This window comes from Malaya genurostris, chromosome 3, assembly GCF_030247185.1.
Source record: "Malaya genurostris strain Urasoe2022 chromosome 3, Malgen_1.1, whole genome shotgun sequence".
NCBI classification, from domain to species: Eukaryota; Metazoa; Arthropoda; class Insecta; order Diptera; family Culicidae; genus Malaya; species Malaya genurostris.
In genome coordinates, this window is record NC_080572.1 from 267,006,017 (window position 1) to 267,031,995 (window position 25,979).

The 25,979-nt window shown below is 36.6% G+C and overlaps 1 protein-coding gene across 1 annotated transcript; it reads left to right on the forward strand.

Moving 5' to 3' along the window:
- The first annotated feature begins 6,654 nt into the window (after positions 1-6,654).
- Positions 6,655-11,317, forward strand: LOC131434316 (uncharacterized). Its single transcript, XM_058600981.1, has 2 exons — positions 6,655-6,964; positions 7,029-11,317. Exons 1-2 carry the CDS (start codon positions 6,712-6,714, stop codon positions 11,315-11,317), a joined length of 4,542 nt encoding a protein of 1,513 aa, XP_058456964.1. The 5' UTR covers positions 6,655-6,711.
- Positions 11,318-25,979: the final 14,662 nt, after the last annotated feature.

The following is a 25,979-nucleotide window of genomic DNA, read 5'->3' on the forward strand; positions in this document are numbered from 1 at the left end:
ATTAATCGGCTGGTTGATTGAGGTTAAATGCAGCTTGAACTGGTAAAATTCCTTAGCGACAAGTGTTATTTCATTGTTCATTGAAAGCATCAACAAATGTATATCTGTCAAAGACGACTAAATTTTTAGAGTGGACGATTTACAATTCTTTGTATTAGTTTATATATACAGTTAAAATCGACAATGTTTCGAATAAAGCATTATAAAGTTTAAAGTTTTGAAGACCGAGGCGTTGATTAATGCAAAATATGAATGAAAAGGAAACATACAAAGCACAAAATAATCATTATGTCAAATAAATAGCACACGCTTTAGAAAATTCGTGCAAATTGTAGCCGATGGCAAATCACATACGCATTATCAAAATGAATTCATTATGATTGAAGTTTACTTAATAATTATTCTGTTAATAGAAATTTGTCATTGTAACGGTCAATTTAAAAAAAAGTTTCTGGCTCGTGGTCTCGAAGGGGTTGAATCGTTGCGAATAACAGTTTCGCTATCTTTGCGGCATTTTGTTGCTATCTTATCGCATCGCAATCTTTTCTAACCGACCGTGAAAATTACAATATTTAGAGAATATTCAGGAGTGTTCTAGTTCTAGATGCATAATTTATGTCAGTTTTTAAATTTAAATCTGAAAATTATAACAAAATAAAATGGCAGCCCCAGCAGCGTTCTATCTGTGTTTCAAATATAGAAAAAATAGATAACAGTTTTAAATTTGACAGTAGAACTGGTCGAATAAATAAAACTAAAACGGATTGCTGGGAATACGTTTGTTTCAGTTTTAGTTACATTATAGACCACCCATATGAATCTTGCAGCTGCTGAAATTGCTCTTAATAATCGAGTATAATTTTGAAACTAAGCAATCGAAATTTATTCGATTATTAATCGATTACTCGATAATTCATTCGACTATTACTGTAAGATTATTTTAATCATTCGTGTAACAGGCTAACAGAGATGACAGTATGAGTAAATTCTTATAAAAATATTTTTTGTGATGCACTAGTTCCATCTATATTGTGGTGCGCGAACTATGTACTATCGGTACACCCCTTGTGTCATGTAAAAGTTTTTTTACTAGTTGGTTTCCCCTCGTTTGTCAACACCGATAAGCTGCTTGCAGGGATGCCTGATTTCATCATAATATTTGAAAATGAATCCTCAAAATAAATTATTGGATTACGTTGATAATATATTTAACTTTTTCGCGATGTTGGAAGGTAACCATTTATTTTCCTCAACGTTGTTTATCTAGACTTTTTTTTATTGTGTTGGTAATTTTCACCCGAAATTAAGTGACGGTAGACCAGAAGCAAGTAAATATTGTAACAAAATGGGTTCGATTTTGTATTGCGTTGGGTGATGAGAAATAGGCACAATTCTGTGTACATTTTTGGCAATGTATTAAATCTGTATCCTGCATGAAATTCGCATGGACGTATACAAATCAATACATTACAGGTAATTCTGTATGAATGGCAACTCTGCTGGTAAATGAAAAAAAAAATAAACACAGTCTAGATGACAGACAGGATGTTTTTTGATAGGGAGACGTGGCGCCATCATGACATATGCGAGTACTGTCCCAACTAAAGGAATATTCGAAATGACCGTTAAAATGATTGAAGAATCTAATTTGAGTGTCCTGTCTGTTAGTCTGTGGTGTAAGGTCCGCTATTAGCTCAATAATCGAACATTACGACCGTTCCACGACAAAAGGGCCTAACTGCAAATGAGAGCCTCTCTTTGTTTACTTTCTCTTTTGATTATTACGGAGCCTTTATTGCAAATTCTCTAAAGTTTCCAATATAAATCGAAAGCTTGTAGGTTTACCTTGAAAGTTTTGCGAAGAGTAAAGCGTCAAATATAAAATCAGTTCGGTAAATCGTGAAAGAAAAAGTAAACAAAGAGAAACTGTCATTTGCAGTTAGGCCCTTTTGTCGTGGGACGGTCGATTAGTTTTAAGCTAATCGATTAAATATTACTCGATTATCTGGGTTATTAATCGATTACTCGACTAATCGATCGATATTACGACATCCCTATAGTGCAATCCACGTGCGAATGTGTTGGTGTAGCTATTCTCAGCAGTTGAAAGGTTAGGGACATATATTCAATAAAAAACACTGCAATGAGAAGAGAACAGTTGAGAAAGACATAAAATCGTTCATGAAACTCTACACTCAGGCAAAAAATATATGGAATTTCATAATGATTTCGTATGATTTTTAGCTACAAGAATATCGTAAGCGAATCATAAGACCGCCCTATGAAATCCCGAAAATAGGAATTCCAATAAAACGCCTTATGAAATTCAAACGAAATTTTTAGGAACATTGTGGGAAATTTATATGACAAACATAACTTCTCTCATTAATTTTGAAGTTCATAAGTTGTTCGTATGAAAACTATAATAGTGATAGATGAGATGTATATTGAAGAGGTATATTTTTCATATTTATCTTATGAAATTATGATTTTGATGATTTTTGATGCATCATAAGGTTTGCCTTATGATTTTCACTACTCAATTTGCTTGAGTGTATATCACGCAATGGAACTGTCTTCTACTTGGTTCATTAGTTCATAGCTTACGAAATTCTATATGCATTTTTCGCAGTGTATGAATATGAGTCAAAAATGTTTTACCTCAGTGTAAAATTGAACCCACAACCAGAGATGCCATTTATACAGATTTATCTGTATTATACAGATTTTTACATGCGCATACAGGTTTAATACAGAGTACAGATTGCTTACAGATTTCTTAAATTTAATACAGATTTATACAGATTTCCAACTACAGAGGAAAAAATTAAACTATCGATTAGTATTTGAGCTATCTATTAGTATTTGATTGCAATGACGAGATAAACGTTTAGGAATCAACGTACAAATCACAATATATATTTTTTGTGCAGATATTTAATGAAGAACTCTGAAATCCATTTATATTAAAATTTGTAACTAAATTGAACTTAAAAGTTAGACAAGTCTTGGTATCATGAAACACTATTGCCAGACTGACAGTTGTATCACAGACTAACAGACATGACAGTATGAGTAAATTCTAATAAAAATTATTTTTCGTGATGCACTAGTTCCACCTATATTGTACTGCGCGAACTATTTACTATCTGTACACCCCTTGTGTTATGTAAAAGTTTTTTTACTAGTTGGTTTCCCCTCGTTTGTCAACACCGATCAGCTGCTTGCAGGGATGCCTGATTTCATCAAAATATTTGAAAATGAATCGTCACAATGATTTATTGGATTACGTTGATAATATATTTAACTTTTTCTTGATGTTGGAGGGTAACCATTTATTCGACTCAAATTTGTTCATCTAGACTATTTTTTATTGTGTTGGTAGTTTTCACCCGAAATTAAGTGGCGGCAGACCAGAAGCAAGTAAATATTGTAACAAAACGGGTTCGATTTTTTATTGAGTTGGAGGATGAGAAGTAGGCGCAATTATGTATATAGTTTAGGCAATATCAAAGATAAACTCAAGATAGAGTAGTCTGCGATTTCTTAGGTATCATTTGAATAGGACCCCTCGATGAGCTCGGTTCACTGTCAATTTGAGTATTTTGAAGCAAAACAACAAGTGTCTGATCACTAGATGCGTCGTAACTATGACAATGATTGTTTATGTTTGGAAAAATATCAAGTTACAGTATGAACGATATTGAGAAATTTCGCTTTATATCAGTGATTCTTAGAATAAGAAAGTGAAAACTACTTAGAACCATTGTCTAGAATTTATTTAGTTTGTTATAGCCTCATCCCATGAAGCATCAGTTGTGGCAAGAAATCATTATATGCTGAATGTAAACATATGTGTGCTTCCTTTCTAACTTGTATTGTTTCCATGGCATTTTGTCGGAACTAGTCGACGTTTGTTAACGGAGGGTCAATAAAATTACATTATTACTGAACCAACTGGTTCACGATTACTGACCCAACATTTTTCAATGAAACGTATGGAACATTGTAATCTTCAGTTTATCTTTGGCAATATGTATTAAATCTGTATCCTGCATGAAATTCGCATGGACGTATACAAATCAATACATTACAGGTAATTCTGTATGAATGGCAACTCTGTTGGTAAATGAAAAAAATAAAGACAGTCTAGATGACAGACATGATGTTTTTGATAGGGTAACGTGGCGCCATCATGACACATGTGAGTACTGTCCCAAATAATGGAATATTCGAAATGACCGTTAAAATGATTGAAGAATCAAATTTGAGTGTCCTGTCTGTTAGTCTGTGGTTGTATTACCTGACTTGACGTTGCATATTGGGTTTTGGAAATCCATCTCAATTTATGAAGTGAATATTTTTAAATTAGACAAGTATTTGGCACCATAATTCAATTGTTGTTGATAGGAAAAAACTATAAAATTTCGTCGATGAATATAATATAAGATATGAAATTTAATCTACCACTCTAAAACCATAATCTATTGGAATAACACCTTTTTACATAATTGTATTGTAGAAATTTCATTTTATTAGCGAATACAGATAAATACAGATATTTTATACGAATCAATACAGATTTTCTATGAAAATATCTGGCATCTCTGCCCACAACAAACTTTGACTTCGGCTCGCACACATTCTAATTTCGTATATGAATAGATCTGCGCACTCTGCATCGGTGTGAGTAACTGAGACGTCAAATTGCTCAATATTCTTCTGCATTTCCGTTCCGGAACGGATATGAAAAATTAATGATTGTAAACGATATAAAAAAATTAATATGATTGCAAGCGTCACCCATTATTGTTAAGTGCAGAATAAGTAAAAGTGTTTATTTTCAATGATTTTTAATATAACGCGACTATCTGAATTGGAAGTCATAACGAGTTTTTGAACATATTCCTAAGACGAAAAGTTTAAAAATAGTTTGGTAAGTAATGTGCTTAACTTTTACAGGCCGATTGATTCATTTATATAGCTGCAGTTGATTTTTCGGGTAGCGAATCGAAAATTAATTTGTAATTTGTATTGGCGTAGATTGTTCCGGATTAGAATGTTCGAATTGTGACGAAACACCGCTAGAATATTGTGCTCTTTTTTGAAAGTGCAAACCAGCAGAGCAGTCTACAAGGCTGTTATAGAGTAACGTATTAACGTAATTTAAATCATCGAATATGTTGCGTTTTGCAGTAAAAAGTCGGTTACGGTTACTTCACTAATGAAATTAGATCTCCTGGATCTTAGGTTTTTTGGCCGGTTTCTTGTAGAATCTTTTAAATAGGTCTAAGTTTGACGAGATCCGTTAAGTCATCGGTGAAATTGAACAAATAAAAAATGCATTTTATTGCGTCACTTGTGCCACCACATATCCGCAACCGGAAGTGATTGCCATTAGAAATTCAAACAAAATCAATGACTTAAAAATAGCTGTAAAACAAGCCTAAGTTTGTTGAAATCAGCCTAAATCTAAAGCGGCCCTTACACGAGAAATAATAATGTCATGTTCAATGATTACTAAGTAATGACATTCCAAATTTGTTTGGAGAATTCATCATCAATGCCTTTACACGTTCATTAAAAATGACAATACGTTTTAGTAATGACAGTTTTAATGATCGTTTAAGTCGCTTAAAAAAATTGAGCGAATAGAAAAAAAGTTCGGTTACTGACTCACACTATTATATCAACTGTGAATAAAATTTATTTAATGTGAAAGAATAGCGGCCCTTACACGATCATTGAAAGTGTCATTACTAAAAAGTAATGGCACTTTTAATGATCGTGTATGGTCTACAAGTTCAGTAATGATGGAATTCCGGATTTTCCATCATTACCAACATTATTTCTTCTTCTTATTTTTTTTGTGGAAGTGCTGAACATCTTTAGAACTATACGCGAAAAAAATGACAAAGTGTAGATTTAAATTGTTAATATTTCATTAACCTTAACGTTTCAATGGCAAATCAAATTTATTTTCAGCTAAACGAAAATAAAAATATTGCTATTGCTATTGCTGGAGTAGTTACAAATACTCATCATTAATAATGAACGTGTAATGCTAAAAAGTAATGATGTACAGTAATGCAGTAATGACGAGCGTTTGAGCAGAAGGGTCATTACTTAGTAATGACACTTTTAATGATCGTGTAAGGGCCGCTAATGTACTTGGGCGTAACTTCATTACTCACACAAGGAACATATAAGTAAACAAATCGAAAAAGGGCGACTCTTATTTTGATGATTAGAAGGAAAGTAGAAAAGTTTGCATACGTTTTTAAGATAATTTCTAAATAGGATTTGAAATCAAATTCGAGAGATTCATCGATGTTTTTCTCCGTTGTTGTCAATATGAGTTTTGCTCTCCTTTGAAAAACAGCTAATATATTGTAAAATGTGAACGCGCGATTATCAATAAACAAAAAGAGTATCATTTTGTCGACTTCCATTGTGCGGGCGACTCTTATTTTGATGATACGCTCCGACTAATGGCAATTATTTCCATCAATATTCGGCTAAGAGTCGGAAAGAAAAGCATCAACTATATTCGTATTCATGTCAATCTGATTATGTCTGACAATCAAACCACCGTTTTGTTTCTTGGCACAGGTTTAATGATTTTTTTAATGAAACTAACGTATATTTTTCCTCTGTTACTACTTCCTTAATACTACACCCGATTATAAGATTATTCTCTTTCAGATAAAAATGATTTCTCCAAAAAGTGAGGACTGCGAGGATGTCCGCGAATCTGCTACGAACAATGAATCAAGTTGCACAGGTGAAGAAACACTTTTGGAGCCACTCATCAACCCGAACGAAACTTTTGATTCATTAGTCAGCAACGACATGGAACCTTTTTTCCATGTGAACAAAAAACAGAAATTATCCTCCGAACGTAGCCATGAATATGAAACCGATGATGAATGCAGTAGGTTATTGATGGTACTGAAGGATGAAAGTAGGTTTTGTTTATAATACTGTAGATCGACGTAAATATTCATATGATTAAATTTTGATTTCAGATATCCATCAAAGTGATAAGAACAATGCGGAAAGTTCGCCTGTTCGAATTCAAAAGAAAACATTTCGTCAGTTAGGCATTTTCCTATTTGGTAGTCAGTATATCGAAAAGAAACAGTCGCTGACCAAGAATATAGATCAGTTACATTTATCGGCTTGTTTTACCCATGAGAACATGAATATAATACTTCACAACGAAGGTTGTCTAATGGCAACTGAGAACAATTTTGTGGCTCAAGTAAAAATCTCGTGTGCATCTTACGAGAAAATAAATGATTCTATAAACTTTCTTCAAGCGAAAAGGATTCTTCTGAACGGACTGCGAATCGTTCGGGTGTTGATAGACGATTTCGCCAGTCAGCAAGATGGGCTTTCCGAGACTCTACTTGTTGAAATTAGAAAATCCATATCGTCGTCATCCATGGATCGCTTCAAGTTATTCCAAATACTGTCTTCATTGATCGAACAGAAAAACGAGAGCGTTTTTGATTTATATACAGCGATCGTGAATAGTCGACTTGAGTCAAAGGAATTGACACGAACGGCTAGTGAACTGATCAAATTAAGACACTTAACCGAAAGAAGAAATAGAATTTTATCACGCTTCAACTATCGACCCAAGAATTATTGTCCCTACGAGATTGATAAACTTCGGACCGAAGTAGTTGAAAGTCATCGGAAATTTGTTTTGGAAAAAGCTCCTCAATATTTGTTAGACGCACTAAACGATGTCGATCACATGCATTTAATGCTGATTAAGAATGAAGATGTGAAACTTTTTGCAGATATGGCAAACGTCCTGGATGATAAGGTTTTCCAGCGACCTTTGCAAGAGCTGGCCACTCGTTGGGTAGAGCGAGTAAAAATCAGCACGCGTGATACTAAAAGCCCATTGACGAACCCAATCGTTTTCTTCCTATGCAAAAGCTTATATGAGTTGATAGCTGAGATGAGTGTAAAGACAAAAATGACCATAGCAGAGCTTCTTATCAGCGATGCGACCGGGTGGCACCCAGCAGACAAAATAACTTGGAAGAACCCAAGCGATCTTACAAAATGCTTGGAGAGGGAATATTTTTTCATATTTCAGTTGCTGGAACATTTTGATATAGGTGCGAAGAAAGCTAGAACCGCCTTCAAATACAAACTGAAATTTTTCGAAGACGAAGAACAATCGTCTGTTTTACAAAGTACAGTTGAGCGAGTTAAAGGGTGGCTGGTATCCTCAAAACCAACAATCAATCCGTTCGGCATTGCAGATGAGCTGTACGTATGGTACTGCCTGCTGGATGATATATTCTATCACGTTCTACCCGCAAACGGAAAAAATCTGCGTGATTGGATGGAAAACATCATACAAACATACATTGGAATTATTCGTGAAGCTGGCCGAGAGAAATTAGAAACTGTACGCATAATGACCCGTAACACTGCACGATTCGTCATTCAGAGTTCTCCGTTTATCACTCATACAGACGCCAATGAATTAGACAGACGGATTTTGCAGAATCAACTTGAATTTGTGAGTTTGAATGCAACATCTTCCAGAAACTTCTCTGATGTGATGGATATTTTCAATGTATTTTGGAAAAATAAGAACGAAATTGTTGATCAAATTTCATCCAAAATCGATTTACCGGAGATGGCACAAGTTAAAAGCAAATTATTGGAAATTATATTTCTTGCTTTGAAAAAAAGAGTTGACATATCAGAAACGGTTGAATTTTTCCGCACGTACAATGATTTTCTAGTTGATTTGAACGATCTGTCATTCGACTGGCTTATCAAAGATATTCCAGGTGCAAATATGTCGGACTTGATCCTCCTAAAGCTGATTGTACCAATCTCGAATAAGTGGACGGAGACACGTAACAGAACGTGCCGAGTTCTGGAGCCCAAAAAGTTTATAAAATTTATAGGCTCATATTACGAAACAGTTTCTCCGAAGCATTACGTCGTTGAAATAATATCCATTTTATTAACTTACATGCATCTCCAGTTAGATAAAAGAGAATGGGTATCCAGCGAAACTCTTTCAGATCATGATCAAATCAAATCCGGGAATGAGTTAATATTCGCGGTGAGAAACTCATTGCTATATTTGAAGAATCAGGAGAATTACGTATCCTTTGAGCAGTTTTACTTAGAAAATGTACAGCCGTTTGCAAACGTTGTGAACGGTAGCATTTCAAGCAAAGATTTTTCTACACGGATGCATTTGATTAAGGAATCGTTTTGGTTCATCCGTAAGCAGAATGAAATAGATATTGATCAAGCTTTGGAGCTTTATCGAAAGCTAAACATTTCGGAGGAAACCACTGTGCTTCTTAAAATATATCGACTCTATTCCGATCACTACCAAAAGTACATGCAATTACACGCGAACTCAATGGAATACAATCACCGGGCGGAATTCGTTGCCAAGGCAGTAAAGGAATGTGTTGAAATCAAACAATTCAAATGTTGGAATAAACAATTCAAACAGGAACAAATGCCTAAAATTCTAGCAGGACTAGCTGCCGTGTGGTCCATTTTAGTGTCCAAAGATGTTTCCAGCTCGGGGCAATATCTTGGTCCTCACTGCATTCAGATTTTGTGCATCTTTCGGTTGCTCGGCGTAGATCGAACAGAAGACGGAGTGATAAATCATTTAGCGCAAGTTCTAACAGGACAAGGGAAGTCGCTGGTCCTTGCGTTGACTGCTGCGATTTTGGCCCTAACCGGCCACAACGTTCGTGTTGTTTGTTATAGCAAATATTTGGTGGCGAGGGACAAACAAGACTTCCAACAACTCTTGACCGTTCTTGATATTAAGAATAATATCGTTTATGGTACATTTGATGATATGGCAAACCAATTCATAAATCCTGCAATAGTGGGAAAAAAGGTTAACCTAAGAGATTTAGTTACTAATTTAATAATGAAAAGCAATTCAACCGAGGCTCAAAAATTCGAATCCGAAAGATTGGATAACTCGGTTCTGCTGATTGACGAAGTTGACGTTTTCTTTACTAAAGACTTTTACGGCGCATCGTACTTACCTACAGCTGTCCCATTTATTCCAGGATTAGATCAAATTCAGGAAAAAATATGGATGGCCGCTAAGGAAGGCAATTCATCAGTAGAAATAGATCTACGCATAAAGGAATTCATGAAATCACCTAATTTCATACACCGCGAGAACATGCAAAAATTTCTTCACAAATCTGGGCATTATCAATTACTCGAAAGTAAGCATAACTCCTTAATACTACGCTTGTATACAAACCAATCCTTGTTTCAAGAACATCTTATAAAAATGATTATTTGTGCTATCGAAGTTTATGAACAGCCGGCCTCACACTGGGCAAATCACAAACTAAGTTCTGATGGAAAAATTCTGCTAAAACGTAGGGAAGAATATGGGTATAGTATAAGCGAATACTACACCACATTTAACTATTTTCGTTTGAAGAAAACGCATTTTGCTAGGGAAGTGAGTGGGCATGTAAATTACGGTTATTTAATCATAACTTGCGGATCATTATCGTACGCCATGCTTCCCCAGAACTATCCATTGATCTTAGGTGTTTCCGGAACACTGACTAGCCTCAACCGGTATGAAAAACAATCCATGAAAAATATTTATAAAATCCACAAACAGTCCACGATGCCGACATTCTTTGGTTGCTCGAATCTTAAGTTCGATGAAGTGATCGATTTCCAATGCCATAATAACGAAACGGCCTGGTTGAATCATATTTTCTCTCGCTCCAATGCAGTTATCTCTTCGAAGCGATCGGTTCTGGTGTTTTTCGAAAACGATATTATTTTAGATAAGTTCCACACTCAGTATGTGGGCCAATTCGATCGTTTGAATGTACTAACCGAAAACACCGATGATCGGCAAAAACAACAGTTCATCAACGAAGCAGGCGTTGCTAATACAATCACACTGGCAACCCGTGGAATGGGACGTGGAGTGGATTACAAATCCAGTGTGGCTGTCGAGAAGAATGGGGGAGTACACGTTATTCAAACATTCTTTTCCCAGGACATCAAGGAGGAAACACAAATTAAAGGACGAACCGCCAGAAAAGATAATCAAGGAAGTTACGAGTTGATAGTTTGCAAAAGCCATCTGAATAAAATCATAAACTGTAGCTCTTTGGACGGAATTAGCTACAAGAATTTGGATTCATCCAGAAATGTTTTCGCACTTCAAGAAAATGAACGCATTTTAAATAGCGTTCAAAATGCTGAAAATAGTCACAGAATAACTATGACTTACATGAAATCCTTTTTTAAATAACTAATAAAATCGAAAGCCTTTTAATAAACAAATCTATTCCATGCTCTTTATATTCGAAGGTCTTGAATAAAATATAAACTTACGGGATTCAGAATGACTCGAAATTAAGCAGAATATTTTAGCAAATGTATTCCCTAAATCTAAATAACTGACAATCTTCCGACTAGGTTCGAGGCAAAATATCTTCTTAAACCAAGAACGCTTTCGTGACTTTTTCTGTTCGTAAACGCTCTCTGGGGTATATTTGTACCCCAGAATTGGAATCTTACTGAAATCACTAAGTTTCAAATAAACAGAATAGTTTTAAGCCAAAACATTTCTCTAAAAAGCCGGTATAGAAGGGAAGACCGGGGCTGGTTGGCCGAGTTTTCGTTTCGGAATATCTGTACTCATTCTGGTTAGATTTTGACTTTTTGGTAAACGGTTTACGCTGTCTTGAAGATATATTTGAGCACATTTGTGAATTTTTTCATAACTAGAAAAATCAGGGCAAAAGTTATTAACAATGAAATGCGGAGAATAAAAATCGGCTAACTAACCCCAGGGCCGGAGTAGGTTGGCCGAGTATGATGGAATATGTGAAACTTATCAAATGCATCAATGAAAAACGTTTATTAGTGGAAACAACTCAGATCAATTGGAATCATGAGAGGAGAGAAAAAAAGCGAAGGAGAATCGAGCATACACCACTTTTCATAAGAAAACCGTATTATCTCGTAGTAAGTAATATGTTTGAGGGAATAATTATAATCAACAATATTAGGTTAACATCTAAGTTAACTCTGAAAAAAGTTGGCACTTCACGAACACACTAAACTTACAACTCGGCCATGAATGTTTCCGAAAACAATCACGATTTACACTAACAGAAATAGGGGTTTGAATGCCCTTTCCAGCGGTAGAATGTTTTTGGAATTCGGAAGATAATTGGTTTGCGTTACACATATTACTGTATAAAAACCTAAATTTACTCCAAAGTTTCGATATAAGAATAAACGGGTTTCTGCACAATCGACGACACCAAAACACCTGAAATTACGTCGGTACATGGGTGGCCTAATACTTCACCAAAATTGCAATAGATGTCGCCTTAACACATAATAACCCTTTCATAAAAGCCACTCGGTCAATCTGCCCCTTCGGTCAACTAGCCCCGGTCACCCCTAATATATATATATATTTTTTTTTTGTTTCAATTATAGAGGCTTTAACATCTTAGGTCATTCGCCTCTTCGGACCAGAAAATCTTTCTGACCCTATGTGCGGGGTTGGGAATCGAACCCAGGCGGGCTGCGTGAAAGGCATCGACTATCCCATCACGCTATACCCGTCCCCGCCCCCCCCTAATATATGATTTTGGTCAATTTTACCATGAATTTTTTTTTGTAAAACCGGGTCTTAAATTACGTCGAAACACTCTTTTTGTCTTCAATTTGATATAACTAGCATTCCTCAACCGATTTTGAAAATTTATGTGGCATTGTAAAGGTTATGAATTTTTTATTTGATTTCCAAACAGTTTTAAAAGTACATTTATTCCGTCGTATTTGTAAGCATCAGGTGTAAGCTATTATATATTACTTATGCAAAAGATGGAAGGAGTTGAGAAATCATGTGTTGCATGGTATGAATCAGAACTAATTGGCTCAAGTGGCACGTTCCCCTAGTTATTTGGAGATTTGTGCCTTTGCATGGAATGAAACAATGGGGGAATGGGGATCAGTGAAGTATGTACACTAGAAAGAGAGGTCTTCGAATGAGCTCGAAACTTGTATCCGTGAGACCAAAAATATCGGCGTAGCTCCACTTCTATTATAGTAAATCGTATTCAACCTAACGGTGGTCTGAAGTGGCACTGGGATAGAAATCTACCCCGCAAGTCCGCTCCAGGGTTAAGCGCGGATTTCCTAGCGAACTCCCGCATCTGATTCTGATGGATAACCGGACCATTAGCAAAAACCAACTTCAATCAACCTAATGGTATATTAATTCCTTTTTCTTGAGCATTCCGGTATGTATTCGAAGAAACGTTCGCAAAGCTGTTATCATTGCTGATTTAATACAATCACATATTGATTGCCCTAATCTCCTACGATTGGTCAGTTTCGACACCTATCGTCGCAGTCTTCGTTCTAATCCATTTTTTCTAATCCCTCGTTATAGAACCAACTACGGATATAATGAATCGTTTTTCAGTATGTGTCGTTTATTCAACAGTTGCTCTCAGGACTTTGATCTTCATCTCTCTCGAAATGCGATAAAACGTTTATTCAATTATTCTTTTAATGATTAGTGAAGAAATTTTCACCATCTTCATTGGAAAATAATCAGATTCGTTCGCCGAAACTGGTTGGTGCCATAAACTAGTTATAGGGTTAGTGGTTTAGCTTAAATTTAAACGTTTATTCAATAGTTGCTCTCAGGACTTTTATCTTCATCTCTCTCGAAATGTGATAAAACGATTATTCAACGATTCCTTTACTGTTTAGTAAAGAAATTTTCACCATCTTCATTGTAAAATAATCAGATTCGCTCGCCGAAACTGCTTGGTGCCATAAACTAGTTATAGGCACAGACTAACAGACAGGACACTCAAATTAGATTCTTCAATCATTTTAACGGTAATTTCGAATATTCCTTTAGTTGGGACAGTACTCACATATGTCATGATGGCGCCACGTTACCCTATCAAAAACATCCTGTCTGTCATCTATACTGTGTTTATTTTTTTCATTTACCAACAGAGTTGCCATTCATACAGAATTACCTGTAATGTATTGATTTGTATACGTCCATGCGAATTTCATGCAGGATACAGATTTAATACATATTGCCAAAACTATATACATAATTGTGTCTACTTCTCATCCTCCAACGCAATACAAAATCGAACCCGTTTTGTTACAATATTTACTTGCTTCTGGTCTGCCGCCACTTAATTTCGGGTGAAAACTACCAACACAATAAAAAATAGTCTAGATGAACAACGTTGAGTCAAATAAATGGTTACCTTCCAACATCGCGAAAAAGTTCAATAAATTATCAACGTAATCCAATAATTTATTGCGACGATTAATTTTCAAATATTTTGATGAAAGCAGGCATCCCTGCAAGCAGCTGATCGGTGTTGACAAACGAGGGGAAACCAACTAGTAAAAAAAAACTTTTACATAACACAAGGGGTGTACAGATAGTAAATAGTTCGCGCAGTACAATATAGGTGGAACTAGTGCATCACGAAAAATTATTTTTATTAGAATTTACTCATACTGTCATGTCTGTTAGTCTGTGTTATAGGGTTAGTAGTTTAGCTTAAATTTAAACCTAAATGCATCTGTTGGATCATTGTAATCTGTAGATTCAAACGATGAGGAGGTTTTATGTCTGCTGAAGAAAGAGAGCTATACTTCATCCCCATCGGGCTCTTCTCTGCTCCCCAAAAAATAAGCGTTATACTTCAGAATTCTTTAAAAATAATATGACTACCAGAACACAGACAGAAAAAATACTGTATAATTAATGAAAAAATCTTCGCGGAGAGAGGACTCGAAAAATTGTTTTGTCAATGATATTACTCTGAAAGTGAAACATAACTCAAAAGACAAGTTAATTGGTCTGAACCTCTGTACATACCGCAATTAATAGTTAGTTGATATTTCATGAATTTGATAAAATCAGCTGGCTATTCTGAGTTACACAAATTATAAAAATTGATCGATTCGTACACCGTGTTTGCAGCAGAAAATAGTTATTGACATAGTAATGGGTTATATAGAACGATGAACGGAAAAGATCACCTAAGTTCAGTAGTTTTTTCGAGGATTTTAGACATATAATTTATAAATACAAAAGGCAGTTTATTGGTGGCGTTCTTTGTGCAGAAACTAAGATTGAAAACTTTCTAAGGTAACCCATAACAGTAAAATTATACTGAGCGAAACTTGATGTACATTATTTGACCGGAGTTTGATGTATGTATGTATGTGTAGCCATTGGATTGTAGAATTTGCCAAGGAATACGGGTATACTTACCGTAGCCCCGAAATTATCCATCGAGCAGTCGTCACCTTATTGTTGTTACTGAAGCGAAGACAAAAACAGTTAGATGGGTTCCTAAGCCGAATAGCTTACGCGTATACCACGGGAATGCAAGAGTTCCTTCCAACATGAACATCCAACTAAACGATGTACAACTTCGCTATGCGAACTTGAGCCCGCCTGATTGTTTGTTCGAGAAGGGCGAATCAAATTCATATCAGATCTTCAGAAGGAAAAAAGTTCCGTCGAGTCACTCGGGTTGGCTATCCACGTTCCCTCGTCCAGTCCTAAGTTCGTTTAATGCCCTGATGCTTGCTCTCCTTAATACTCCCGTGTTAAATGTTGATTATTATTATAATATAAGGTATAGATTACTAAAGCAATTTTTGTGGAATTTAATCTTTCTGCTTCAACAGACTTTGCAGCCGATTATTAGTGTTCATAATCATTCAAGAGTAATTGTATATAAAATAAGGAGCAAAATAAAGGTTATTGCATGTAATACTATATTAAACTACATATGAGATCATGGAATATTAAAGGATATTTGAAAGGTTTTTTTCGGTTACGTCACTTATGCCATCGTAGCTCTTGAACCAGAAATGAAAGCCATCTGAACTTCGAACTTGATCAATTGTCCAATAGTAGATTTCAAACGAACCTACGCTTGTTCAAATCGTTTCAGTCATCTCCGAGAAAATTGAACGGTAAAAAAACAACGCGTCTACCGGTTACGTCACTTATACCATTATATCACCTCAACCAGAAGTGACAAAAATTTGTTTCAGTCCTATTGAGACGTAGAGCCGCCTTGAGCTAGTATTAAATTTGCTCAGTATCTAACGAGGAAAACATATTGTAAAAATGACGTGCGAATACAACTATGTAATGAAAACTGCGAAAAAGTTACCACAGAGACGGGGCTCGAACCCGTTGCTAGTTCCTATGCAGAGGAATCGTTTTGTCCATTGAACTACCTTGTATGTGAAACACTTGAAAAAATAATATGATAATCCCTCCTATGGTAATCCCTCTCTATGGTAATCCCTCCGTCTGCTATGCCGTCAGATGCTGATTTGAGATTTTGTTTTTGTCGTATTCGTTGCCTTTAGAGGTGAACCAACGTCATCGTCTATTTGATGATCGCAGAAGTGACGATAATGATCTTGAAATTGAAGAAAATTTAAGAAAAAATCAAACTTTCAATGATATTCAATGATTTGTTTTAGTCTTGTTAAGATGCAGAACCACCTTGAGCTATTTTGAATTTGATCAGTATCTAATAAGGAAAACACTGGAAAAAGACATGCGAGACGGGACTTGAACCCATGGTTAGCTCCTGTCCGGGAAAATTGCCCTGCAAGTGAAACAGGTGAATGATGACACCCCCATAGGCTGCAAAACAGATAAAAACAACAAATCAGCATCTGACGGCAAAGCAGAGAGTGAAGATAGACTTGCGATGGGATGTGCAGTTGATTGCTGGCGGAGGGGTTGCCATAGAGATATGACTATAATTGAATGATGTGACACCCTAGCACAGCGAAGCATACACGGTTCTTCTAGTCAATTACAGTTGTATTTGCGTGTCATTCTTCCAACATGTTTTCCTCGTTACATACTGATCAGAAGTGACGGCCATTTGAGCCTAGAACTTGATCAAGCCATCTCCGAGAAATTTGAGCGGTAAAAAAACAACGCGTTTTGTCGGTTACGTCACATGTACCATTATATCTCCGGAACCGGAAGTGACGATTTGATCTTTAAACTTGATCCACAATTCAATAGTAGCCTTCAAACAAGCTCTTGTTTGTTTAAATCAGTCATCTCAGAATAAATTTAGTGGTAAAAATAAAGCGTTTTGTCGGTTACGCCACTTATACCATTATATCTTCGGAACCGGACGTTGTGGTATCCTGAGTTACTTGTTAGCTTCAATGAGTTTGAGTATAATGATTTGAGTGTGTAAGCGGTATGTACTACACTGAAAATAGTTTGCACGCTAGCTTCATGTGCAAAGCATTTGAACTATCACTACTTGTAGAACTCATAAAATGAGTGTAAAACTGTTGATATTTAGAGAAAATCATGCTACGTTTATCTGAAATGCACATTAAAACGATAAGATTTATCGTAACATCTAGATTCTATATGCATTTCATATGAATGTCACATTGTTTTCCACATAGATTTCAAATGAAACAGAGTTGACCGATTCAAGTATTTTGCACATACATTTGTGCTGTACTCATTTCCATTACAAAATGAAATGTTTAACACATGTAGTTTGATTTAATAGCAAAACACATCACATCCAAAGGAAAAATACATCAAAGCTAAGTGAAAAATAATCTAATCTCGCATCTTAGTGAATTTGCACATGAAATCTTGAAACAATTCGCTTTGGTTACGTATTGAAATGAAGAAGCATATTGAATTGAAGTACTGTTTACATATGAATCGATCGTGCAAATTTTTATCAGTGTAGGACAGAAGAAGTAGAAGTAGTGTAGTGAGTAAGTAGCGGCCCTTACACGAGCCATTAAAAATGTCATTTCTAAAAAAATAATATCATTTCAATGGACGTGTATGGTGCAGTAATGACGAGTTTTCTATCAAATTTGAAATGAATGAATGAATGCACCAAAAGCAGGTTGAGGCGGTCAAGTGGATAACTGGCGGGTCCAGCAAAATTCTGCCGAAACCCGAATGATTAAAGTTTGAAATTGGTATAACGACTTGAGGCGACAAAATTAATCAATTTGAAATAAAAACATGATTCACTTTTCTAATTGTCAACAGTTTCATTGGTGTTCAGATTCAGTTTTCCTCAACTCATCCAACGTTCCGTTATTCATTCCGTTCAAGGTTCATTTGAACTGTCCAAAAAACTGAACGTGTACTGGGGGCCTTTAAATAAGGTATTTTTGATTCTTTAACTTTGCACCATTTATTGAAAAGGATTATAACTTTTTGATGTGGAACACATCTTGGTTTTCTATATAGGGGTGCAAATTAGAAATTCAGGGATAAATACAAGTAGAAATGTGGTCAACTTTTGAACACTTGCAGCTCAGTCAGTTTAGTTTCACTCAGTAATATTGTTTCACCAATTGATTGGAAATATTTCTACGTATTGATTTGAATGTTCATAGCTATGTATATTCAATTATATATCATTGAAATGTTGATTTCTCTGCCATAGTCGACGGTTTTGAAAGAGTAAGCGATATATCAATGGAACAGCATCGCTATAATTGGTCAATCGATACAAAAGCGTAACTGTTGGAAACACGCAAATCTATTAATATAAGCGAAATTATAGCTAAAGTTTCAGTCCTACGTATAGCATGTCAGAGGTAGGTTGTTGCTAAACAGCAAGGCAAAAAGTGCCATAAAACGATATGAAGCTTTAATTGGTATGCTTTGATCTTGTGTCATGCGAGTTCGGATGAAATTCCATGTTATGTCATTTTCGCTTGAGAAATTTGCAACTACCCCCGGGTAAATTTTGAGTGCTTAAGATTAATTTCTAATTTATATAAAATGAACTCGATTAATAATGAGAAAATGTTTATCGCTTCAACCGAAATCGCAGAATGGTAGAAAAACGCTATAAAAATAACTGCTTGCATACTAAACTTGAACACAAGCTTGTCGAAAAGCAGCATATCGATATCCGTATCGCAAGTATGTACAAACATATAATTGCATATATTTGAGCTATTGATGTAATTTCGTCGGCAACAAAATAAATACAAATCACGACAGAGTCTATATTCTGGGTTCGCGTGTTCGGTGTTGATTCCTAATGAAGATCAATCTAAGCAGACTCTCGTGCATTTGCAGACTCAAAAGTGTGACGATTAATTGAAAATGTCGATCATTAGAAATTTTGGTTGCCTTGTTCCACATCAATGGCTCGAACAACCCCATGGGGCTGATCCTTGTAGTTTTTAATTTTAATTTCGTTACTTGGTTCTAATAGTTTAATAAGTTAAACTTTCATTAGAATGGAATAGGTTATAAGTTCTATCACGTAAAATACACAAAATAAACTGAAACGGAATAAAGGAATTTTCAGTTCAGCAAACAGCTTCACTCGAATATACATTCCACTTAAAACGCAATATACATTCCCCGAAAACCCAGTCATTAAATCGTACACCAAATCTCGGTAATTGGGTTAATAATTTACTCCGGTGCAAACATTTTAATACCACTGCTAAATTTGCTCAAATATTGTGTTTATTATTTTCCACCCTCAGCATACTGCGATGAACTCTGCTTGCATCTTCGAGGGGCGGCATTCGAAATGTGTTGGCATAGAATCCATTTCACCCCCAACCGGCATTTTCGATGGTAAAGCGTCTAGTCGTGCATCTCTTACCGACCGCTTCATAAATTTCCCCAAAGGCAGCCGAAAGCTCCGGTGTATTCTGTGGAGTGGAAAAGTTCATGCTATGCGCGAATGTTCTTAATCAGGATTAAGACGCATAAGCTAAATCGAAAAATATATTCCCACAAAACCGTGCAGTGACTAATGTTCGTCCGTGTTAGGAAGCGTTATGTATGTTTATGATATAAATGTAATCTCATTTTCACCGAAGAAGCAATTTGACGAATAAAACGATAATGGCTGAACGAAAGAGATACGGACATTGTTACTGCACGCGTTAATCTGTGACACGAGGTGTTATCAGAGTATCATGTACGAGAAATCAATCGAATTGAAATCATTTCCCATCCCTGGTGAATTGACGCCTATCGAACCCACTTCTCAAAACATTTTCAATGCGCCAACACATTTTTGTCAGATGCATTGGTTGAAAAGGATTGAAACTACTCGACGCAGCACTTTGCCTGCAACAGATAACTCAGCCAACTGTTGCATTCATTCACTGCTCAAACGGTGTTTTCTCTTCCTTTTAGTCCAGGTTTAGCAAAACCAAAAGAGAAAAAAAATCCGTTAGACACCCTCGGGCCCAGGCGACACTATTCAACCGAAAATAACCGGGAGGAAATTTTTCAGCACACAAAAAGGATACGAACACACCGCGCGCACTACTCCAGCGGTAGCAAAACACACAAAAAGGATCGGCTCATACCGGGAGTCTTGGATAGTAGGTGAAGCCCTGCCCAACACCCCAACGTAAAAATGCACGGCAAACGATAAGTGAAGGAATATTTATTGCACCCAGCAGGATCCGTGCTTTTAACGGACGAAAAACGTGTAGGTACGAACGTAGATGCTGATATAATACAGTTTTCTCCTGAAGAAAGCTCAGCCAGAAAGCCAAACCGTTTCTTTTAAATGGCACTTGCGCTATTTTTTTTATTGGACTCACTGTATGCGGTACGGTATGATGCCGCACCGCCCAAACACGCGCAGAATCTTTCGCTCGCAGATGCAGTCTTGGTGGTCTCAAGCACTGTTGATGGGCTCTCCCATTCTCGACGGAGATCGTTTTCCAACCTATTTTTTCGCTTTGGGGGGCAATTTTATATCTTACCCGGGTGGCACTGTCGGTAATTAATGCTTCTATCGAATCTTCGCAACGGTGTTATTTTTTCACGTTAGATCATTATAGGTTTATGTTTTTTGGAAACTAGCCAATTACAGCGAAATCGTTTGTGTCGTAGCCGAGGCGAAGTGTACTATATATTACTTACAGCAGAGCTTTTAATTGTGATTCCTTGCACTGCACAGAATCGTTCAAGTGGTATCAGTTTTTTTTCGTACGATTCTTGGTACATAATGTGAAATTGATATTGCAAAGTCATTGTTTGTCCATTGTGAACCGTTAAAATGGCTCTCCTTTGTTCGTACTTGTAGTAATACGGAGCTCTGGGATGAAAATATATAGTTTCAATGGTTTTCTCAGTGTATATATAAACAAAAAAAATGGGCACCCTGTGGGAAATGAACTCGAGAAGTTCTGTGAATATGGCAACTCTGTAGGCTCGTTGTAGAATAAAGCAGTAGGCTAGGAATCTGCCCACAACGAGTGTTCGGTGTCACTCATACCGAGGCGAACTCTCTCCCTTTAGCAGTCTATCCATATGTACAATCTTTCACCAACACTACCTGTGCCTTCGTCCAAGGGTTACTGAGAAAACCATTGAAACTATATATTTTCATCCCAGAGCTCCGTATTACTACAGTACTCATAATCAATTTGCCATCACACCACGAGCACCGGAGTTAATGCTATGAAATTGCCATATTTGACTGTCTGCTGTTTTCAAAACTTCCGTATGGAACTTATTAATTTTTATGCCCAGCCGTTTCACCTTTCCGGTAGCTTTGGGTGTCATAAAAAACAATCACCCGCTGAATTCCTCTTGAATGGGGCAATAATCAACCACAAGCAAAGGATGGGCAAATTCGTCATCGAATATGCAATATAATGAGTTGATAGTAGTAATTTGGAATGCTTCCTCACTCAGGACTGCTGAATTGTCCAATTTTCTTTAAGATAAGAATTCCGATATTGCAATTTTACCTGAAACCAGACCCTGTCAGCTTGGAGCGAAATCAATCTTCAGTTCAGCAACGCCATCGCACGGTGTCACATTCAACATATCATGTCAATTGTATGGATGCGCAGTGCTGCTATTTTGGCGCGCACGAATTTGACATTTCTCTCCCCTACTTCTGTGTACGAGATTCGATGCGGACTCGCCTGAGGGCGCCATGCTCGCAAAAAATGTTGTTGCCAATGATTTGTTCGGGAAATGTGAGAGCTGGATATCTTGTTAATACGATGTCTTTGCGGAAACTCATAATAAACCTGAAATTTTGTATTTTAATTTCCAACAAGCTCGACAGGACAACTATCAGAGAAAGGGGAGATTCCATAGCCATTAAACGATCTATTCAGTACAGGCTTCTACCTGCCGTTAAACTGCAATTTATAGAAGTCATCGGAATTGAGATTACAACCACGGAAGGACCCATCATCACCATGCAGCGTATTGCCCCAAACAAACCAATCTTCGAGGTGGTACGTGTGCGTCATTGAAGCGAGATCTGGCTATGTTCACTCGACGACAAACCAAGTTCATCATTGCTGGGGACCTGAACGCACGACATGAGCTATGGGGAAACAAAAGACGGAATCGCAACGGATTCGTTCTTGTATAACACCCTCGCTCCGGATCAACCAACGCGACTTTCCAGATCGAGAATTCATTCCATTTTGTATATATTCATCAGTAACATCGTCGTAGACAGTTCTCCGGTTGTCTTCAACGACCTCTCGTCTGACCACTTATTGGTAGTGATATTGAAGTTGGGATCTGTAAACACCTGACTATCCACCGAGAAGGAATCCCGAAGAATGATACCGAAACACTTCTTACCTGTATGGATGCCCTTATCGAAATAATGAAAGTAATGATGTATTTTTTTACTCGAATAATCAAAATAATCGATTAAAAGGCTAGAGTAATCGAGTATGTGTAATCGATTAAAGGCAATATCACTAATCGAGCTAATCGATTAATAACAATAATCGAGATCTGTATGAGTTTGTAGATAACGTTTAGCCTTAGGTTCCTCGCAACGCTGTTTTATTTCATATGGACTGATCTACTTTAGATCTACAACTAAAATGGTAAAATGCAATCAAATTCGGACACGGTAAACCGTGCACATGCCGAAATTGCGGTAACGAAGCCATATCAGAAGTATTCGACGGTGTCCGAAAGTGACGCTTTTATTGATGCTGTAATTGCAAATACAAAAGTAAAAGGGTATTTATTGATTCTGGGACACAAGTCAATACGATCACAGAGGTGTCTTTCAGAAGAATACTAGTTCAAAACAAGGAACAATTACATGGATTAAGATACACAGCAGATAAATAGCTGAAAGCGGACGCTTCTGACTGTGAAATCAAAGTGATCGCCATGTTTCCGGCTGAACTGTTTATTTCTAATGATCGACCAAGAACTATAGAGCAATTTTACGTGGTTAATGAGTCAAGATCATTGCTTGGACTTAATACAGCAATTCGGTACAGCGTGCTTGCAGTTGGATTACACACTTAAAACCGATTCTCGAGCTCGGCATTTTGGAATGCCGAAGTAGATCGGTAACACGACATTTTGCTGATTGTTCAGTAATCCACCTTCTCTTTTCCGAAATTCGTTAAAGTAATATGCTGATATCTCAGTAGAGCGCTTACTTTTGTCGAAGTTTGACATAACATTATGCTGAACTCTTCAGTAAACAACAATTATACCGAAATCAGCAAATCCGTTTGCCGAGATTTCGAACAGTGAGACTAAAACTCGGCGAGACACTTGTCATCTAATGTCTCTTTTCGATTTTGGAAAACACCCCGTCGCCATTGCTCGTGGAGCTGGAGAACATTGGAAAAAGGAAAACAGATTTGTTATATTTCGTGACAAGATAAATGAAACAAGAAAACTATCTACTTCGCAAACATATTTATTAGTATCTACTTATTTCCAGGTAGGTACGTTGAGGAGCACTAGAAAAATTGACTCTAATCGTAATGTTTTCTTTTTTGTATGCTAGATTCGAAGGAACATAATAAAACACCATCTTTCTCCAACATTTGCTTTTGTAACTTATTTTACATACAAATCCATTCCAGGTTCGGTTACTGACGATTCGGCAATTCACGATTCAATCCTAATCGCTTCTGCCGAACTAACAGTAAAATAATTGACAGTTAATAAATTTAGGATTGCCGAGATTCTCAGTAATTATACATTTTGCCGAGACAATTACCGAGTACTCGGCTGTGCAAATCTCGGTATTTTTTTGCCGAGACTCAGCAATATTAAGTGTGTAGATGTTCCGATTAAATGTTGTGATTCCAATTCATCATGGATGTGCGAGCTTAGTTGTTCACGAAATTGTGTAAGCTCTTCTTCTTCAGAATTTCCTAAATTCAATGTACCCCCGGTTACATTAATGTACGACAAAAACGCACCACCATCTCGATATGTGTACACGAATATTCCTCCACAATTCAGAAACGTCACAAAATATAAATTGAAAGAGTTACTGTGTGCCGGTATTATTGAAAGAGTTACAGAAAATATGGACAGATCATTTTGCTCATCGATGTTAGTGGTACTTAAAAGAAAAGAAGACATTCGTTTAGTCGTTGATCTAAGAGGTTCAAACCGCTGTATATATTGTACCCTCTTCAGGATGCCAACATTTGAATCCATTGCAATGGAGCTTTATGGAACGCACTGCGCAATTTTCCACAATTGATCTTTCCTTTCCAGTGCCTTCTTTCATGTTGAATTAAATAAAAGTTCTCGTCATCTAACTAATTTCTTTTCCGGAGACGAAATTTATCGGTACTGTCGACTTCCATTTGGGCTCACTAATGCGCCAGATATATTCCAAGAGATTCTTCAAACTGTGGTCCTGGCAGAATGCGAGGGAACTGTTAACTACCTAGATGATATTTTGGTATCAGGAAAAACAAAAAGCGAACACTATAGAAATTTGGCTTAAGTCATGGAATGTCTAAAAAAAACCACAATGTTAGAATTAATGAAGATAAATGCGTGCTTGGCAAACAACAAGTGATCTTTTTGGGATTTGCGGTATTATCCGATGGTTGGAAAATAGAAGAGGATACAATCAAAACTATCAATAATTTTAGAAATCCGGAAACTATAGCCGAGGTGAAAAGTTTTTTGGGACTTATAAATTTCGTAGAACGATTTATTCCGAATCGTGCAGATAAAACACGTAGGCTACGTCAGTTAGCAAAAGGTGATCATTTTTGTTGGAACCAAGACATAGAAGATGAGTTCAAATATTTGAAGAATGGTGCGTTGAGGTCTGTGATTACACTAGATTATTTCAACAGAGAAGACTACACAGAGTTCTTCGTCGATGCTTCTCCATATGGATTAGGTGCTGTAATGGTGCCATACAATACAAATTCAGTAGCGAGAATCATCGGATGTGCATCAAAAACTCTTTCCCCTACCGAACAAAAATATCCCCAAACCCAAAAAGAAGCTCTGGCTATGGTTTGGGGAGTTGAACGTTTTTCAATGTATCTAATGAGTTTGAAGTTGCGCAGATACGCAATCAAATGAGTTTATCTTCGGAGGATTGCACAGAATTGGTAAAAGAGCTGTTTCCAGAGTTGAAGCATGGGCGTTGAGACTACAGCCATATCATTACGATGTGAAGCGTGTAACCAGAGAGAAAAATATTGCGGATATACTTTCGAGACTCGTGAATCGTTCAGATACAGCTAAAACTTTTGATGATTCAAATGAGAAACATTTGCTTTACTTCTTGGATGCCGGTGAATTGGAAATTACATGGGACGAAATTGAATTGCATGCTCAAGATGACGACGACCTATGTAGGGTAAGATTGGCCATTGAGTCTGGAAATTGGGAAAAAGGTTTGCGTCGATTTGAATGTCATGCAAAGGAGCTTCACGTATTAGGTAATTTGGTTTTTAAAAACAATCGCATTGTTTTACCACAGATAACAGATATACAGGCTCGAACAAAATTTTTCAAAATCCTGTGTAAATTTCAAATTTGCTGTACGTTGGAAACACTAGTGCCACCTACTCGACTGTTCGCCGCGATCTTTCAAAAC

Coding starts and splice junctions, on each gene's coding strand:
- LOC131434316 (XM_058600981.1), top strand. CDS start 6,712: ATGATTTCTCCAAAAAGTGAGGACTGCGAGGATGTCCGCGAATCTGCT. Junction 6,965..7,028: donor GATGGTACTGAAGGATGAAA/GTAGGTTTTGTT, acceptor TTTTGATTTCAG/ATATCCATCAAAGTGATAAG.